The sequence below is a fragment of the Enoplosus armatus genome, chromosome 6 (assembly GCF_043641665.1).
Source record: "Enoplosus armatus isolate fEnoArm2 chromosome 6, fEnoArm2.hap1, whole genome shotgun sequence".
Taxonomy (NCBI): Eukaryota; Metazoa; Chordata; class Actinopteri; order Centrarchiformes; family Enoplosidae; genus Enoplosus; species Enoplosus armatus.
Genome location: NC_092185.1, coordinates 14,906,762 through 14,927,608, shown reverse-complemented (window position 1 = coordinate 14,927,608; position 20,847 = coordinate 14,906,762). Strand labels below are relative to the sequence as shown.

General features: G+C 40.2%; 1 protein-coding gene and 1 long non-coding RNA gene across 4 annotated transcripts in view; one reads left to right on the top strand and one right to left on the bottom strand.

Moving 5' to 3' along the window:
• The window catches only part of LOC139286025 (A disintegrin and metalloproteinase with thrombospondin motifs 20), a 77,557-nt gene that overhangs the window by 46,376 nt on the left and 10,334 nt on the right, over window positions 1–20,847 (top strand). For both annotated transcript variants that reach the window (XM_070906679.1, XM_070906680.1), the window contains 10 exons: window positions 460–586; window positions 678–888; window positions 1,299–1,463; window positions 1,856–2,026; window positions 2,957–3,076; window positions 4,277–4,384; window positions 6,193–6,357; window positions 7,604–7,873; window positions 9,625–9,786; window positions 10,135–10,311. In XM_070906679.1, the coding sequence (XP_070762780.1) occupies window positions 460–586; window positions 678–888; window positions 1,299–1,463; window positions 1,856–2,026; window positions 2,957–3,076; window positions 4,277–4,384; window positions 6,193–6,357; window positions 7,604–7,873; window positions 9,625–9,786; window positions 10,135–10,311 (1,676 nt within the window). The remainder of the gene's footprint in view (window positions 1–459; window positions 587–677; window positions 889–1,298; window positions 1,464–1,855; window positions 2,027–2,956; window positions 3,077–4,276; window positions 4,385–6,192; window positions 6,358–7,603; window positions 7,874–9,624; window positions 9,787–10,134; window positions 10,312–20,847) is intronic.
• Window positions 14,924–20,125, bottom strand: LOC139286026 (uncharacterized). Of its 2 annotated transcripts, none has more exons than XR_011597380.1 (4): window positions 19,890–20,125; window positions 18,956–19,009; window positions 15,416–15,748; window positions 14,924–15,154 (listed from the first exon to the last, which is right to left on the bottom strand). It is a non-coding gene; the product is annotated as an uncharacterized lncRNA (long non-coding RNA). The 2 variants fall into 2 exon arrangements; XR_011597379.1 differs by having other exon boundaries at window positions 15,565–15,748.

The following is a 20,847-nucleotide window of genomic DNA, read 5'->3' as shown; positions in this document are numbered from 1 at the left end:
CGTGTCTTACAGCTCTTATTACATGAAATCATATTACATGGATCTAAGAGTCAGTGCACATTAGGATTAGCATTTCTCTTGCATCACTTACACACACCTCACTCATGCCCTCCTTCCATAAATCCCCCTCCTGGCAACCCCAATGTGACCCCGGCCAATCATATCGCCCGACACCTTCCCCTTAGCCTGCCCCTTAACCCGACTAAGCCCCTCAAATTTTCCTTTTAGAAGCAAGCTAGTCAGGCTCCCTGTGGGTCAGAGTGCACAGTGGGATCATGGGACATGTATTTGTGGGGTCTGAGACAGACATGGACCCCTAAGGCTGTGTGATGAAGGACTGGATGTCAGAAAGCTGGTCAGACTTGTTAAAGGTGAAGAAATGTGATATTTTGGCAAGCAAACTATCTGCCAGATGTTGTCTGATTTGAACCGTGCTTTTCTTCTCGCGTCTGTGTGCAGGTGAGCGAAGGCGAAAGGCGGTATGTGTGCGCAAGAGTGATCACCTAGAGGTATCAGACCAACGCTGTGAACATTTACCTCGTCCTGTTGCTGTTACTGAGCCCTGCAACGCTGACTGTGAAGTCAGGTGCGCATTAATGCACAAAGACACGCACATACACCCACAAAACAAGTTCTTACGGAGAGCACACAGCCAAACATTTTCTCCTCTCACACAGGTGGCATGTTGCTGGAAAGAGCGAATGTTCTGCTAAATGTGGCCCAGGCTACCGCAGCCTGGATGTTCAGTGTATGAAGTACAGCCTGATGAAGAGACAGAGTGAGAGGATGGAGGCCAGTGCCTGTGGAGACGGCGCCAAACCTCAGACCAGAGAGCCCTGCCATGGAGACTGTTTGCTTAAGAGCTGGCAATACAGCGCCTGGTCACAGGTACAGTCATGGAAGAATTGTATTACATATACTGGGCGAACAGGCTGAATACAATTTGAATGGAAACAAAAGTGAGACTCTGGTCCAATTAGAGCCATATTTTCGAGGGCTACACTGTGCTCAGATATATCTTTTGGGTTGGCAAGTCCGATAAGTCCTATACTTTTTTAAAAGAAATGTGTATTGAACGTTTTGTCTACTATACAGTACATTTAGACTCAAAACTGTTCAGAGCCAACTTAAAAACATGCAAAATGTCTAATAATGTACATAAAGTATGTTCTGTGCATTTCTTTTGGGGCATATATGATATTGTCTGTTGTACCTCAAATTTTCGTCTTTGGACAGAAAGTTGAACATATGAACATGTTAAAGTGGGCTGAAGATGTTTAATGCATCCCTGTAAACAGTGCTCTAAGACATGTGGACGTGGGAGCCGTAGCAGAGAGTCTTACTGTATGAACAACCTGGGTAGACGGCTGGTGGACCGCGAGTGCAACGAATACCAGAGGGTGGTCACTGAAACCTGCAACGACCAGTCGTGTCCGAAGTGGACCGTTAGCGAGTGGAGTGAGGTGGGAACCTCTCACGCGCATGCACACACACAACCTCACTCACAAAAGCAGCAAGAAGGTTTGAATACGTATTTGTTAAGTTCAAGAAGGCGACTGCCAAGCATAAATCTACAAACTTTGACACATTTACTGTTAGAGGACTAGCCTTCAGCACAGCCACACACTAATAGAGTTTAACAGTAAAGTCAGGGGTGTATAATATAATACAGCAGGTGAACCAGATTGCCATAAAATATAATGAAATAAAATATAACAGTCCTGCAATAAATCCTACTTTTCCTACCTGTCAATATTTAAATTGCTGTTGATTTGTATTGCATAGTATTAAAAGGTGTTTTATTTGTATTCTCTACCTTTTCCACCATCATGCCACACCCTCCTTCCTCGCCCAGTGCCTGGTGGCTTGTGGGAAGGGGATGAGGCACAGACAAGTGTCCTGCAGCATGGGAGCCGGAGAGGAGAAGCTGAGCGAGCACTTCTGCGACCCATCAAGCAAACCTTCTGCTGTGGGGAGCTGCGAGCTGCCCGAGTGTGCGTCCTGGCAGGTTGGCGTCTGGGGAGCGGTGAGTCCCGCAGACACACACGCAGATACGACATAGACACACAGGGGCGAGGTGACTTGATGCAGTGTTTGACTGAGGAAATGGGTTTCACGTGTGGCTTTCTGTCTAGGAGTTTGACTCATATCTGTTACTCTATGTGTGTGTGTGTGTGTGTGTGTGTGTGTGTGTGTGGGCATGTGTGTGTGGTCACAGAGAGAGAATGTGGTGTGTAGGAGTGACGGTGTATATTTCAAGTTTGTGTGTGTGTAATCTGATATTACGGCACGTTACGGAGGAGTGTGCTCTGACTCCGGCTGCCATTTCCTCCATGGTGCTTTCACTTTGCCCTCATATCCTGTCTGACTAAACCTGACCCACAGTATGCACACACACACACACACACACACACACACACCTTCTTATGCATTATTTTCCAACTGTTTCTGTATAGATTTAGCCCTGTTAGGGTAAAGCGCAAACTGAATGAAACATGTATGAATGAGCGTCTTTGGCCATTCATAGTGTAGTTTATGTAGATCTAATGCCCTCCCACGCATGTTTGTATGAAGTCAGATAGTGGTATTTACAGAGCTGGGATATATTGGCTGGTTAATGCCTATATAATTATAATTTGCTGCTCAAATAAACCGATCCTGTGGCACTTCCTCTGCTCTTGTGTTATACCTGAACGTGGTCGTAGGCGAGTTAAAAATTGGGTAAAGGGTCGAGTTCAAACTTTGGGAGTGTGTGTGAATGCATGTGTCCATATGTGTGTGTGTATGCATGTCAGAGTCTTGCCCAGGCTCTGCTGAGCTGAACCTTGACTGAGGCCCCGTCTAAGATATCAACCTTGACATACTAAGATAGAGTTTGAGATAACTTGCGGTTGACTGAGCTTCTCTCTTCTTGTGTTTGTGTGTGTGTATGTATGTATGTGATTTTGCCTTTCAGTGTGCAGTGACCTGTGGCCATGGCTACCAGATGAGAGCTGTTAGGTGTGTGTCGGGTGACTACGGTGACACAGTAGATGACAGAGAGTGCAATGCTGCGGCGAGGCCCAGAGACAGTCAGGTAAAAAAACACTGTTCACACACTCTCCAAACTGCTCAAATAACCGAAAGTTCAACATTTGTTCACCCTTATTTGTCCCAGAGTTGGTGGTTTGCTCTTGACCAAGACCTGCAGCATTTGATCCTGAATACAGGATGGAATGCAGATGTCATATGCATCATATCATATGCAACAAACAAGACCCAAGACTCATTATAATTGGTTTTAGGGACATTTCAATGCCCAGAGGAGTATATTGGTTAAAAGTTACTTTCACCCTGATATTTCCAATAAGTTTAAAAGTTGCATTTTACTATAAGCAGGACAGTTCAGAATATGTTTCCGCTGAAAAAGAGCTGATATTTACTGTGAATCCTGCAACCAGACATGCCAGATTTAGTTTTAAACCAAGGAATTTCAGCTTCATGGGTTATTTTAACTTTTAAATCAATTCTAAAAGATAGTCCCACTGCTAAGCCAAATTACATTGACAAATGACATGACAATTTTAGCTACTTTGGGGGCAGCGTAGCAAGCTGTAAACATAACATTGGCCTGTTATCACTTCAGCACTTCTCACTGTCTTAATTTAAGCCTGAACACATCTACTGAGGGATGAGCGAGCCTGATGACCGCAAAACCAATCAGCAAATTAAGTGGCTTGTATGATGTGGAAGACAAGCAGAGCCAACTTATTGCCTCTCAACTCCACTTCCTTGTGAGCAATGACAACTAGACACTGTAGATCTAAAATCAACTATATGATGTATTTTTCTTTCAGTGTATAGCATGAGGGCACTGATGGACATAGAGAGTGCTGACTGATGTCCTTTCAGTCTCCAGACAGGTGATCTGTCTCAACTGTTGGAATTGAGGTCTCCACAATATGGACAGACATCGTAGTAGAGGGGTCTACGAGCTCTAAACAATAAGAGCATTTTACAGCTGGAGACATCCCCAACCAATGTATACATTCCCTGGTGTTTCAAGAATCTTTTATTTTGTTTGGTTGTTTGTACTGAAATTTTGATTCTATAACCTATTCCTTTAGGACAACTTTAGTCATTAGAGCACCACATGTACTGGATCTTTGCATCCCAGGAAGTCTCTGAAGTGTGTTTAGAAATATTCTTGGCATATTTACTCCTGTCGCTTCAATGTAGTGATGTATGGCTCACAATAATGACTCATTTTACTGTATTTGCATGTTTGTTTTTGTAGGACTGTGAGATGTCGGCGTGTCCGTGGGCCTCTCCGGTACAAAGCACCCCTCGTCCTGACAACTCTGCTCAGCTCCTGACTCAGTGGAGATACGGCTCCTGGACTGCGGTAAGGAAACAAATAGGGTTTATTGGGTCTATCAGAGCACATTAGAGCCAGTAGGTTTACCTTATACAGTCCAAAGAATATACAAAAGCAATGCGGTTTTTGTTTAATGATAAACAAATTCTCGCACTGTTTCAGTCTCCTTTCTGTGCATGTAGCTTGAGGGAAATTATCTGCTGGGCTCTGGAATCAAACTTACCTCTGTCTTTGACAAAGAATGAAAAATGAGAATACTGATGAAAAAGTTTGTTTACGTGTGTGTGTGTGTTTGTGTGTGTGTTACTGTCTGTTTAATATAGGAAAACCACAGTAATGATGACTCTCCTGCATGTGTGTTTGCAAATATTAAGTTGACATATTAAACTTTATTGTATATCCCAACATTCCTTCGGATGGTACATACTGTACAAGACCATGATCCTCTTTGGCATTGTCTCTTTTACCCCCTGCTGCATCTACACACACACACACACACACACACACACACACACACACACACACACAGACACACACATACAGGCACACACACACAGGCTCCACTGTCTGGGCTGAGAGGCCCCTCTGTCTCTCTGATACTTTGCATTGTTACTCGTCGCAAATGAAAACCAGATTTCATCTAAACACGAGTCTACGGTTTCTAAGATTGAACCCCGTCTGTCAATCTAAAAGTCGGTGTGAGCTCACATGTCAAAGAGGCCAGAGCCAGTGTGGTCTTAAAAACACACACACCACATACACATATAGGCATGCATACGTTCCCCCAAGCAGCGGAACTGTCATTCTCTTTGGAGTGTCATTGATATGAGAGGGATATTAACATGCCTATTTGAGCTGGAGCCATTTGATTGCATTAGGTATTCGTCCCCTCAGAAATGTTGTCTGTGATGTCCCATTAAGATGGCAGAGGTACAGCTATAGAGTATAAGCAGGTGAAAGTTGATCTGGGAGTCATTTCAGGAAATAGCAAGGGCAGAGAAAATCATAAACACATTTGTTTGTGGCACCAGGTAAAGAATCCACAATATATGATTTTCATCCAAAAATGTTGCCATATCTGTTACAGCCTAAGAAATGTGTGTTACATCTTTTAACATGGACACACGTTGACAGGAAGTATTACTGAACTGCAAAACATCCTCCTCTACAAACAAGAAAAATACTGCATACTGTCTTGAGAAACTTGCTAGTATCAAACAAACAAACAGGTCTAATAGAAAAGGAAAGGACACATTCAGAACGCTTATCTTGAAACCGAATGCAAATTGTGCTTGACAAGATTGTTTCTCGTAGATAAGAAAAAATACGATTTCATCAATCTAAAACAAGATTTTCTTGAGTTGTGCTTTTTGCATTTTGGTGGGAAATCTTCTCAAGCCACAGGAAGTGATCAGAAATCTGCACAGAAACTGATGAATCAAAGCTTTAGGAATGCGGACATTTAACATGATTGCAGCAATGTCACCAATGTCACTTTATACTATACAATATCTGTGTTATTATATGTCTACTACAGGTACTATAGGCCTATAGATACGCAATATATGTTGTGTACAGTGTATGGTATGCTTTCATTACCACTTTGTGCTGCCAGTTGGCAAAGATTGTGTGGCACAGCTTACATGGCACTTAAAAACTGTCAATTTTGTGGTGCATTTTCTAAACAGTCGCACTCTACCACCATCATTTAGAGTCAGGAAAAGTAGAATGCAGTTAATGGCATCACTTTAAAAACCCTATGATACAAACATTTTTTAAATTCCACATGAGACAAATATTTATCTCAGCTCTGCTTGTATCCACATGTCCTCCAGTGCTCGGTGTCCTGTGGCAAGGGGAAGCGGGCGCGCTATGTCAGCTGCAGAGATGCCCAGGGAGGAGTGGCTGACGAATCACACTGTGCCCACCTGCCCCGCCCCCCGGAGTCCTCCGCCTGCTTCAGCCCCTGTGGCCAATGGCGTGCTGGGGAGTGGTCTCCTGTGAGTAAAACATCCAACACTGTGTCCAATCAATAGAGATGGTTTCCACCACTGAGACTTGCAGTAACAGTTCAAACAGTTAATTTGTCCAACAAAGTTAAAATCACCCTGAAACAAAATTGGCATTTGGTTCTGTTGTGATCTTGGTTTGAGAATGTCAACATGACAAGACAGCCAAATCTCTTGATGGTGTCACTAGAAGACCAGGGGTGGGACTGTTTGACTGGCAGTTAAGGAGCCAGAGATGATTTGCAGTGATACTGTCATGATATTTTAATCATGTGTTCATGTGAAATGAATGAACACAAATGAACACTTTTCAATGTAAGAGCTCAAATGAAATCCCACTGTATTCACTGTCACAGACTCATGGGGTTTCACATCACAAGGCTTCACATCATGAAGCAATACATGGGACTATACATGGACATGGGAGCAATCAATGAAAACAACACTCCCCAAACTGAGGGCTGATTTAGGACCTAGAAAATCTCCCACAAAAGAAATCTCATTTGAGAACTAAATGGAAAAAATCTTGGGAAAAGGAATGCAAACTGTAAGAGGGCCAACAAAATGTCAAGCTATTTTGACATGTTGAAAGTATGGGGGGATGGGGGGGTTGTGAAGCCCTCTTGATTTTAAGGGTGTAAGCATATATATATATATATATATATATATATATATATATATATATACGTATTTAATTAATTTCTGTGAAGAAGACAACTCAATTTAAGGGTTATTAGTTAGTTAGTTTATGTCTTGCCAGGCTGCTTTCACTATTAAAATGTTTGTATGATAGTGAAAATAAAAGAAAATCATACTACGGCCATAGTATTGTGTTCCTAAAAATATAAGGAAAAATCATCTGATATGTTGTAATATCCACAGCATTTTATACAAATGTCTAGTTTTACACAAACTTCCTGCAGGTATTAAGTTTACTATTTAGATTAATTGTATAATGCAATAAACAAAGATATTTCAAAAGAAATAGGCTACTTTTTCCCCTTTTTATGTGGGTGGGGGTTGTCAGTGAATATACAATGGTAAAATAGGGGTCCCTTAAGAAAAAGGTTGGGAACCACTGGACTAGTACATGGTTCTCACAGCAGTGCAGACCATGTAGTTGAGTCTGAATTCAAGATTAAATTGAAATTGTTTGAATTATTGTTTGCTTGTGAAATGCCCCTCCATCAGCTGACCTGCATTTTAAACACTGTAGATCTCTCTCTCCTGTCCCCAGTGTTCAGTGACTTGTGGCGTGGGAAGAATCACCCGGCAGGTGGTCTGCTCTAACTACCACCGGCCAGTGGACCAGTCTTTCTGTGACCCGGATGAGAAGCCTGCGACAGAACAGGAGTGTACCGCTGCACCCTGCTCCTCCATCTACCACCGCCAGCGCATCAATGACCAGCCCTATGGCTATCCCCAGGACCCAGGACGCCATCCCGGGCACAGCAGTTGGAATGTGCCCTCGGCAGACAACCAGTGGAGGACCGGACCCTGGGGCGCAGTATGTTCAGCATGTGATCTTTGGGGAAATAGGGCTGTGCACAAGTATTTTGTCTTGTGGTAGATTAATTTTAGAAATTCAAGTCAGACAGAATTTGAATCATTTACTTGTCACTTGCAGGAAAGCAATTAAGTCCTTCTCATGGAGCCTGATTAATATTCTTTATTGGCACACAATACATCACTTTCATAAGAAAGCCAATGAAGAATTTTTTTATGTTTGGCGAGCATGATACATAGTATGTATAAGGTGTTGTCATGAAGGCCTGTGCGTGTCTGTCTGTAAACACATTCTTGTGAACACATTAACTTGGAGGTAGCAGATGTTTTCATTTCCCAGGCCAGAGGGCCATACATGGTAAAGGACTTTACAAACAGTCCCAGGGGACATTGCAATGCATACTAGGGACTGCAGCGTGTATATATATGGTGTGTATAGTGTATGTATAGATGTTCAAGACTATACATACACTATACACACCATATATATAATATATATAACCAAGAGAGTAGCGCCTTGGTTCTTTCGGTTGAAATTGATTGGCCATGAACAAATCCAAATGGTTCGGTTCAGTTCAGGCTCATAATTATTCTCCTATAATGTCCTTGGCCTTGGATCAAATTGTCAAAAAAGCATTCTGGTATTTTCATATCTGCAAGTAATCTGCTTGTGCCAAGACAAGTGCATTGGTGCAGTTGGGGTTGTGTCTCCTGTGTATAGTTTGGTTTGCATAGTGCTATTTTGGCATCCAGACCACCCTCATCGCAAACACTAGCGCAAAGAGCTATTTTTGGCTTTACATAGTGGAGGTGCAAAATAGACACATTGAGCACATGAGTCAATGTAATGGGTGATTCTTTCTCATAATATGATCCACAACCACTTGTAGGATGAATGAGGGCCTTCATGTTTAGTTGATTAATTTCCAATAAATTCAAGTCTATTAACAGATGGCACTCAATTACAATACCTGGTTATTTTACAGTGAAATTAAACTAATGTTTGTTGGAAGGAGTTAAGTTTTGTGGGGATGTATCTTCCTTTTCTGGAAGCCATGAGAAGAACATTGTTCTATTTTCTAAATTCCACCCCAGCAGAGGCATTCATCCTAGTACACTGTTCAGTCTCACATAATGAACTTGACTGGAAGCACTGCTGTTCAGGCTCACTCTGTGCTGTCCTCCCTCACATATAGAGAGCACTGAATGTACTCACTCCCATTGACAGTGGGGATGTGTCATTTTAATTGGATGCAGAGTGTACCTACTGCTCTGTTCAAGGCTGTGTTGTTCAGTGTTTGAGATTGTCCTTCACCAACTGATGTTTTCCATCTTTGGAAGACCATTTTGAAAAGTGCAGCTGGGTTTGGTCTTAGTTAGACTCAGGTAAATTCATCATACAAGGTTGTATATTGTGTATGAATTTGTGTGCCTGCATTTCTCTGGTTTGTAAACGCTGTGTAAGAGACCTGTGTAAGAAAAGAAGGGCCACATATAGGTGTTAAAAGAAGTATAAAATGCTAGTAGGTTCTTACAGACATATCTGAAGGTTCAATTTAGAATATTTTACCACAACTAAGTGTAATAATATATACATGGCAAAGCCAAGCTTTGTTTAAATAATGGCTATACGGTTCAAACAAACTCAAATAGTCAAGATGATCAACTAAATCCAACCAATTATGGCCTGTGAGGCATATTTGTGTGTGCATGTGTCGTGGTCCTTATTGACACACTGTGTGTGCTCTGCAGTGTTCCAGTACCTGTGCAGGAGGCTTCCAGAGGCGAGTCGTGGTCTGTCAGGATGCTGATGGACGCAGCAACAGCTACTGCGATGAGAGGGTCAAACCTGCCGAGTCTAAGAGCTGCGACTCCGGGCCCTGCCCTCTGTGGAACTACGGTGTCTGGGGAGAGGTGAGCTTAAATTTACAGCTCGAAACACAGTGTTTGTTGTACTCTTCAACTTACTCATTGTGAACCTTATTACATTTACCACACACGTTTTGTGTTTCTTCCTTATCGTCTGTTATGTCTTCTCTGTCTGTGTGTCTGTCTCTCTTATCACTTATAATACAAAAAACAGGCATTCAGCGAATCTCTGTCTGAAAGAACTGTTAGTTAGGTCAAAGGAAACTGGTCTTATAAAGTCAGTGCTGAAACAGTCCAGAAACGTCCCACTGAAGCACAGCATAAGACACATTATCATATAATTATTATATAATATAATATAACATTATTAAACAAAGTTTGTTGTTTTCTCAGTGCACCCAAACCTGCGGCGGAGGAAGGAAGACTCGCCTGGTGGTTTGTCAAAGACCCAATGGCCAGAGGCTCAACGACTACAACTGCGACGTCCTGGACAAGCCGCCCGACATGGAGCAATGCAACCTGCAGCCCTGCCCAGGCTCTGCCTCCTGGCACCGCCGACCATGGAAGCCGGTACGATAGTACTAACTCGTTTTCCTCCAACACTTATCTTCCTCACTGAGGGCGCGTCACTGTGAGTAGACATGGTTTGTGCTGAAATGACATCAGACCTGTGTACTGAGTTTGTTTTTAGCCTAAAACTGTAGGAGATTCTGACGTGAGTGCCGGGTATCTCGCGCCACCGTTGGCTCGCCAGCTCCGGCCCACCCACATAGGTGGGCCCTGCAGTGGCATGGTGCTGATTAGAATCAAGAAAAAAAGAAAAAAATACACAAAAACACAATGCTGCTCCACTTAGGGGATCATTAAAAACATATGGATCCCATTTTGAGCCAAGGCTCCAAATTAAAACCTATAAATCAGGACAGGGTTGTCCAACAATGCCATATATTTGTAGAGGCATAACTCTAGAAAATATTTATTTCATATATGAGGCGTGAAGTAAATGTTCTTTGTTGTTATTGCTGTCTTCACCCTGTATCCGATGTACACAAGTGTATATTTGTGTATAAGAGTTAATATTATGACCTTTATTGAACAGCAACAAATGACTGTCAGTGTATTTTGTATATGTATCTTTGTACAGTATGATTTTGTTTTTCAAGTAGGTAGTTTACGTTACTGAATATTATATTTAATATTTTTGCTGGTGCTCTTGGTCAGACCTCCCGTATCTCTCTATGAGTAAATACAATTTGTACAGAGGAAAATATTTTCAAAACATGTTTCATTTGTATTTTTGATAATGTGTTTTTTACTTAAGTTGAAATGCAATTTAGAATGGCGTCATCTCTGTTAGGTTCAACTATTTTAAATCATCTACATTGTCACAGTAGCAAACCCATTAAACAAAAGACACAAATTAACCTTAAAAACAATATCCAAAAATTAAATTAAAAGTAAGTGCCTTTAAAAAATAAACATTATAGGAAATCATTTTTCTTAAAACATTAATTGTTATTTTATGTTTCAAGTATATGATGTAGTCTATATCACATAGGAAAACATAAATGCTTATAAACTACACTGCAATTACCAACATCTTTCTTCACCTGGTTCTTACTTTACATGCAAGCCATTGGGCACAAGCAGTTGTTTTTGAGAGATGTCACAAAAATGAGGGCTTGTCAATCATCTTATGTGTTGACCGAAGTGGTCACCACTTTGGACTAATGCTATGCTAATGTCATATCTGTGAAAGGAAGTCAGCCTGAGGTATAATCCAGTTTCTCTGCAAACAGCCACGTGAACAAAAACTGCAACTTTAAAATGCAACTTACAGTGATATTGTGATATTCTGGCATGTCATTATTATAAGGTGCTATTCAATTTTACATTATATAATGGTGCATCGTCGGTATCATGAGTATTATCACATTTACAGGCTTAGAATGAATTTAATTACCAATGCAGTAAATCAAGGTTATCATTGAGCCGCTCTTTTTCAGCTTTCATCGATTTCCATTAAACAAACTAAAGCACACAGATACCTCCTCCTTATAACGTTATGGTCATTTGTTGCTGTGTCTCTTTATTCCTTTGGCCAGTTTTTGTATTTCTGAAGGATTTGTTTTTTTCAAATTAAACTTATTTATTTGTTTACAATAGATTATTAGTTGTTGCAGCTTTAATATTTTGTTCCAGTTTAGACTTATGTAACACTTTACTTGAATTATTTGTCATTATATACACATGTCACCTGAAAACTACTGATTGGGGCCTTTTAAAAGAATACCCGCTTGCCACTTCAGTCAGTGCAGTCTCGTAACCTGATCATTGATATAAGATCAACATGCTCCTCCAAGGGAAGCTATATAGGCAACGCTTATGGGTAACAATCCTGCATGAGTGGCTTTGGCCCTGTTGTATTGAAAAACAAACATTTTTACTTGGAATTAGTCACATACATTTTCAGTATATAGGTCCAGCTTTGTTTCCAATCCGTACTTAAAATATTATGCCACCGGGATAGGCTAGCTGGTAGAAACTATTACTTGGCAGGTTACAGCATTTCGACATCACGTACATCTAATTCTCTATGGCTAGTCAGGCAGTATAAAGTGTGAAGATATTAACTTAACAAAATGGTCAATGGTCAATGCTCTTATTGCTTTTATTTGTTATAGCCTTTAATATCAACTGAACACCAGCAGAAAATCTTGTTTTTGTTGACCTCCAGTGGTTTAACCCTTCACCTTGCTGCAGTGATGTAGAGGTGTACTCAAGGGTGTGTCAGCACACCATGACATCACTGATAGGTGTGGTTACAGGTGTGACTAGACCCACTTCTGACCCCACCCAACCTGAAGATGCTTGAGACTTTTAACTAGAGAGAGCAGTGAAATACTGCTATTGAGCCTGGTGTTAAGTTACTCTTTAAGAGTTTTAGTAACTTTTCCTGCCACACTTACAGCTCTCAATGCAGGATCCACAGTACTTTTGCCATTTACAGTCAGTATGCGTTGGACTTTGAGTCAGGCACTCTCTAACACTTTGGAGGTTGTGCAGCTTTGCAGATTCAGGCAAACTATTTAAAATGTGACACGTAAGCACCCCAAATTTTATTTTGGTTAAGGCAACATAAAATTATCATGACACATATTTCAGGTGAAGTGTTGCAGTTGGGTCTGTATTTATGTCAGTGTCCTCTCAGTGAGGACGCCTGCAGTCTCCTTCTTTGTTTCTTTGCTTCTCTCACTCTGTGTCTGTGTCAACCAAGACTTCCACTACAACCAAGACTCCTCAGCCATGGCAGTTTCACTCCCACTTCCTTCATTTTTTTTAACCCTGTGGTGCAAAGTTGCCAAACTCAAGGGAGCAACACTATTTTTTTTTGCATATTTTGGTTCGTTGTTGTTCTTTTTGCTATTTATTTCATTCACATGCAAAAATACATAAACATGTTGAATTAGCTTTTTTCCCATTGTAAAGATTATTAAAGAAACATAACTGTGAAATTTGTGTTATTTTTCAATGCAATATTTTACTGACAAACAAAATACAGGACTGTACCTTTAACAACTTTAGTAATTACTTTATACTCTAAAGGCAGAGCGCAGCATGTGTTATGTAGGTTATGAACACATATAAATCCTACAGACATCTCTGTAGGTAACATCCTTACAAGATCAGAAAACAAAATAAGACACAGTACACTGCAAAATAGTAATACTTGGAATATATAGTTTATTGCTTTAACAGGGGAGCAGTTTTTGTTTACACAGCAGTTATTCTTTCTAATACACTAATATACTCTGGTAAATCATGTGCATATAATACATGTAAAGTATGTTTATGTAGTATATAGTGTGTAGGTACTGTAAACAGCTCATAGAAAAGACTTGACTTATAGGTCATTATGTGGTATTTTGGTATTTGACCTTCAATTGACTGTTTAGCGGCCTTTTTCAGTAATCCTTACAATAATACGTCTTTGGAGGCATACTTAAAATCTGTTTCTATAGTTTCTGTAGTACTTCACATACCTCTGCATAATGTAGTGTAAAAACACTACAGACCTTTTCCTTTTATGCGTTTTAACATTTTATTTTGTACCTCAAAACATACACAGTCCAAATCAAACTTAGGCGCTGGGTGGCACATCTGTTTACCATTGCATTAATAGAGCTCTCTGTAATGCATTTGGCAGGAGACCGACGGGGTATTACTTTTACTACAACAATAATTGGAATTAATTCATGCTGGCAAGGGTTGTTTAGTTCAGGAGATCCAAAAGCAAGCCCTAGAAAGCCAGTATTTACATAAAACTCCTGATTGAATTATGTATTTGATATTGTCCTGCTTTCTTTGGAAGTGGCCATTCTTTGAAGGAAAACACACATTAAAATTGCTTTTTAAACCACCTGTGTGACAAGTAATATTAAACAGTATATTGAAATAATGCAGTAATTGAAGTAAATACTTTACCATAGGCTCCAACTTAAAATAGACCATATCACTAGATTCTAAAATAGGAAACCTCTAATTAACTAACTGCAGTGAATTCATTTAATATAGCTCTACATGTGCTACATGTAGCATCAAGTATTGATCAAAATGATTCAACTTAAATCAGAGGCTAACATCGGTTATTGAATTACATTCACACATGTGACTTCTATCATATGTAACAGGAAGCATTCATACCATTTTTTTATATTTTAATTATTTCATAGAACCAAAAATGTAATATTGTCCTAGTGAAACGGCATATGTTTACGGGCTCTTTTAGAGGCCAGAGGAGGATAAAATGGTCTGGGCGTTCTTTTATTACATAACATTGTCAAAATATTTCTCATGGCTGCAGAGGACGTCTTACCTTATGTTTTGTAATGGCCTCTTCTGTTGGTAGTATCCCCAAAATATTTTTCTGTGCTAAATAAAAACACTTGTTTGCATCAACAACATCAATCACATCAGTTTGCAACATCCCAAACGATCTTATATTATTGTATACTGTTTAACCCCATCTTGGGTACATAGTTAGCACATTTATTGTTGCATACCATTACTTGTAAGGCATTTTTGCCAAGCCACTTCTTCAATATTTCATTTTTTCTTGTTTCAGAGGTAGGCTACATTCCTGGAAATAAACCTAAAGACTTGTTAACAGGGAAATGGCTTTATTAATGATGGTATATTACCATCTTGACAATATTCACAAATGTGCATTGTTTCCTGATAAACATTTGATCAAGAAGAGTAATCTTTTATTTTGACATTTCAATTACAGAAGGACAATAATGTCCAAAAGCACTTTTACAAATTCAATCTTTGCTTTAGTTTGTCTCTCCAAAATAATCTGCCTCCATTTTCTCCCTGGACCCTTCTAATCTTGCAGTGACAGCTTCAGAAACTGTAAATGACATGTATGAAAAAACATTTGTCATTTATAAAAAAAGAAAAGACACGAAACAATTATCACATTTATTGCACAAATTTAGGATTGCAGACACATAGTTCAACATAAACAGGAATGTAAATGTTATTAATTAATGCTAATAACCTTAAAAGTAATGTCAATGTCAAATATGTGCAAGCAGCAACAATAAGGTTGTGTGTGATAAATTGGTAACCGCTAGTAATTTATGCCTGTTTGTTGCTAACAAAAACATACCGTTTCCTGTCAAGAGTTGGTTTCCCATGGAGGGGGATTGCGCTTGAACGTCTGTGAACTAATCATGCTGCTTCAAATGAAATCCACATGCACAACATTGACATACTTGACTTTGGCCTGAGGGCAGCGGGCAAGAACATTCTCCAAACCTGTCACCCTGGGGTCAGTTGGTCGTGACATCATTGGACTTGTGTTTCCTGATCCTGCCCATATGCCAGTCGAGTGTGAGCAATTGAAGCGGTGGCTGAAGGTCCCCCCCCTGGTCCTCACAAGCATGGTTCTTGTCATGGCTTTAATTTAAATCTGAGTCTGGAGATAATGTTTCATTTCGGCCTTTGAGAGAAAGCAAAATAGTTCAGTTGATGATTTGCTTGTTAAAAGTCAAGCACTATGGCCTACAGATTTTGGCAAACCATTAAGACATGGGAGGCAGAAAACCAGATGCTGTGGGATGTTATCTGAAGATTCAAAATATTTGGATCACAGCTTGGCCTTCACACTAGGAATGGAAGTCTCTTTTAGGTCAAGCAGTTGGATAACATGAAGATAAGTTTAACATATTTCACACTGTAAAATAAATGTTCTTTGCCCGCACTTGCATAAACATCCTCACAATTTACTGTAGCTTAGAGAGCAGTAGGTGCAAAGCCCGTCTGAAGGAATTGAGTCCGAACCACAATGAGTTTGTGCATGGCATTGGAAGAAATTAAGAGAGGAGCCTATCTAGTAAGGGTAGATGTTATTTTGTGGATTATCTGAGTTGGGAGCAGATGCAGTGAGATGAAATGAGAGGAAACAGGGCATGAAAGTCTGGAAGCATTTAAGTTGGTCTACCCCAGGCTCATTGAATGATGGGGAACATGGCCTCACTTTGACACAGTTACAGAGCGCCTGCTTTTCCTCAACTCGTCAGTCAAGAATTATAAAGTGGTTTTAAGCCTCTAGGAGTCGCTTCTTAGACTCCACCTAAATGTATATTCTTCTCACATGAGGCCACCACGTCAGACTTGATGGGGCCTGGTCCTGTTTGGGCCGGTCGATGCTATCAAGTTGATGGAGTGAAATGGAGTTTGTGGGACTCGACGTCTCTGTCAAAGAGCTTTTTCTCCTCTTATGGGAGAGACAGTGATAGATTGGGTGTTCTAGCCTACTTTAAGTAACAGGGAGCTAATGGAGGCATTTGTCCAATGTCAAGACTTGGTGTCACCCATGGACTTGGCCTAGATCAGATACAGGTTTAGAGCCATGAAAGGAATATTGTAAATAGTGTTCTGCATGTGGATATGTGGTAATGAGACACACATCTTTTTTTCCATTACAAAAACAATGTAATACTATGTTGTTCTCCTTCTCTTGCATCACTTGCTTTATATTTTTATGTTTTTGTTTCTTGTAAATGCAAGGTCAGGGTCTTCCACTTTTTTTTTTTCCATACTTCCCTGTACGCAAGCTGTGCTATGACAGATTAGAAAAGCAGCTGTGTTACATTTAGCAGGAAGAGGGACTCAGACTTGAATCTCCTGTGTCAAAGGTCACTACTTAAAAACTTTACGGCTGCTCTGCTGTTTGTACTTTTCAAGTTCTGTCATCAACAATTATTTTTTTTCTATCTTTTCCATAGTTATTCCTCATTTACCCCATCTGTAGCAGAGTACTGATTCGAGAAGTGCTGGATGTTTCAGCATAACATAGTTATGGAAAAAGTTCTCAGTGGAATGTTTAGACAGACGGAAAAAGTCGGCTGTTTTGTCATTTCGTTTTGACTTATGGTTGCTTGGTGTATCTTTTCTGAGTGGTGTTGACTTAAAAAGGAAACCGTGATGAAGAAACTGTATATGGCTACTCAACCGGTTGTTTATTTAACTCTTTAAAGATGGCAAAGTCATACTTTGGCATGGAGTGCGGAATATACTGTTTAGTTTTAGTCAATCAGAAGTACGCTGCAGCTCCTGCAGCTGACTGTCTGTCAGGAACTGCACTGACAGGGGCAGGAAATTATTTCCACATCACACAATCAGTCCCATCCTGGGATGAATAATATGGCAAAATCAACATGTCACATCTGAAACTCACTATACTGTTCTGTCAGCAAAAGATTTTGAAGAAAAGATATTTTGCATGGATATATGGATATTTTTGCGTATACTTTGTTTGAATTCATTGAATGATTTCTATACTTGAAAGCATCTTGTGAGATTGGTCATGGGTAAATTTAGTAAAGGTTAGCGTGTGGTGAGTTGGATATATAAATGTTAGGATTTCACACTGCTCCTGTGCGTGGTTTCAAACACGTCTGGTTGGCTATTTTGGCCTGATGGATAAAAGATCTATGACTCTTGACATTCCTCTACCCCATGACGCCGCTCTTACCAGCTGTTCCCATGTTGACAACATGTGTTGTTTTGACTTCTGTCTTTGAAACCTCCCTGCAGAACAAGACCATGAACAGAAAAGCAGCATGAAGGTTCTGTGACCTTTTATCTTCCTCCCTCTTTGTCTCCTTATTGTGATTTGCAGTTTAATCTATGCACCAGGGAGCATGGTGATGCTGATGAAGCTATAACAAAAGACATGACGCTATCTTAAAGTGCATTCTGTTCCCAACTATTACTATTTGCTCCTTGCTTCATTTGGTGTACAGATAAATTAAGATTTTGCATGAGCACGGTTGACCATATAGAGCAGTTACCTTCTGTTTGAAGATTCTTCATCTCACAAGCTTGACAACATGTAGCCCAGGGTATAATTCTGCTCTCCCTTCACAGTCTCCTCATGCAAGTTTGTTCTTGTTCCAGGTCAGCACTAAGCTCCTTTGAAGAGTCTATGTAGCTACAGTTACCATATGCTTGGTATTACCATCTTGCATTGTGAACGTGCTGCAATGTGATCGGAATTCGACCTTGGCTCTCACATTTTAAGACATGGTCTCACTTAGAACCACTAAATATAGAAAACATACAACAAAAAAACTCATTTGTGGTCTAAGTACTTAATAATGCATAATTATTTCTAAACCTTTACGGGATATTACTTACTTGGCTGTAGTCCTATTAGCAGATTTTGTTTCATAATACAAGTTGTTTCATTATTTTGCACGACGTCAGCATAGTAGTTAAGAAACAAGCTGAAATTTAGGAATAAACCAGCATGTCAAACAATAAGGTTAAACACGGATATCTTTATCACTGATCTGGCAAAATCTGACATTTGGCCAAACTCACATTATGATGTTTATGAGGGTCTTTTTTATTTCTAAGCCCCAACATAAACCATTGTTTTCAAAACACTCAATTTTGCTTTAATCACCATACAAAATAAAAAATTATAGCGTAATTATAGTTCGCACACTAATAAATGTTTTCATGCACTGCTTGAGGCCATAATGATCAGAGCAGTTTTGATCTGTTTTGATCTTTCGAGAAATGTACCTTCTCTGTGAGGTGCTGTACAGTATTAGCTGCTTTGATTGCCATATTGGCTGAGTGACAGATATTTAATCTCTTGGATGCCTAACAGTTTCCATGTGTCCTATTGGCTTACCTGTTCGCAGTAAAGCAGTGGGTGGGGTCATCTTGAAGTTGCTGCCTGCCGGTCCTAGACAAAGACATTAATGCTCAAAAAAATTATCCTGTTTGAAATGATCTGTATGAAATCATATTTTCTTAATTTAATCAAAATCAGACATCTATGTTCAAAACTCCCCAGGCTGTTTTATGGTTTTATGGCATGCAGAAAAAGCATGAATTAGCTGGGTCTGGTTTAGCACTCAATTATGTGATTTGTTCCAGAACTGTGAAACACTATCAAATCTAGGCTGCCGCTTTGGAGCCACTAAGCAGAATGATTAAGAGATGCCTGTTCATTACGTTTGGCTTTAAATATCAATTATGTCTTTCTCTGCACAAGTTCGGTTCTGCTTGCAAAAAGAAACTTGTTTCACAAAAGCTGTTTTACTTGGCTGATTTTCAAATTTTTGCCTAAAGCGGTTGAGTCATTCCACTTCATAGTAATCCACATTATGCCTTGATGAACCTCACTGGATTATACTAGATTTAACCCACCTAATCATGTGAAATTAATTGCTGGGACAACGTGGGAGGGCAAATCTGTCTCAAGAGTGTTTCATTTCCCGTGAGACCCATTGATTTGTGTGTTTTTCTCAAGGAGTTCCTCTCCTTCATGTTAAAGTGACCCTGTGATTTTTTTCCCGTACATTCAAAACACTCTCATACCTCAGCAACACATTAGAGTAACACCAGAGCACCAACATAACCTGTTTGAATTGAATGTGACACATATAGAAGTTCAGATAAACGACATAATAATCAGGCACCAACTTTTAAAAGACTTGCAAACATCCTTTTTAAATTTGACATTCTCCAAACACAGGAACCACTACGTTTTAAGAGAATAAAGCAGCTAACTTGTCACACTTGTAGCGGCTGAAAGTAAGTGATAAGTGGAATAGTCTTACCTGAGTGAGTGCTGGTGAGTGAAGCAGCCCAGCTGTACTTCGGTGAAGCAGAGGTCCTTGGGTCCTTGCCCTCTTCTTGCTCTCAGAGGTGAAGCTGTCCTCTGGTCCCACGAGCTGTGCCAGCTCCCTGTGCTCTGTGTTACCAGCCTTGATTAACTAATGGCTGACAGATGAGGTTGGCAGGGTAGAGGGAGGAGCACATCGCCATATAGCGTCTTTTCTCCCGTTAAAATGCAGATACAGTTCAGCTGGGGGAGCATAGCCCGTATGGCTGCGATTTCCTTTCTTCCTCCCTTTTTTTTCTCTTTTTTTTCCTCCTGCTTTTACAGCAGTGAGGAGGGGCTAGCCCCCCCCCCCCCCCCCCCCCCAACATGTTTGCCTGTCTCTGCTCTTGTCTGAGGTAGAGGGAGTTCTGTTATCATTTTTGAGTGAGTGTGCAGTGGGTATGTGAATCTGCCATCCTCAGGACTAGTCACTCAGCTCCAGCCTTGGCTTTGATGTTCTCCGTCAGCTGAGCCAGCCCTGTGTTTAAAATGCCAATGTAATTACAATGTGTATGATGCATGTGTGTGCAGTGTCAACCACAGCCTGCAGCACACTTAAGAAGAAAAGGCTGGAGGTGGCTTTGTTTAAAGGGATCAAATGGACACTCAAACCTTGATCAGTAGATGTTTAGATTTTTTAACCGAGAAAAATGCCTTTTAGCTCCTAGAAACTGGAGAAAGGAAAGGAAAGACAAAATCCTCAAGACATTTGAGAATGTAGGTTCTTTCTTTCCATGGTCCATCATCTGTAGTATGATCAGTACTATGAGCACACAGGAAAAAAAATCATGTGTTTGGTGTTATGCAACATTCTGAGATCATAATTAGAGGACAATACAATATTATGTTTATTATCTGGACTGGAAAATATGCTAAGACAAAATGTAACTCTCCTCGTCTTGTGTATTCGATTC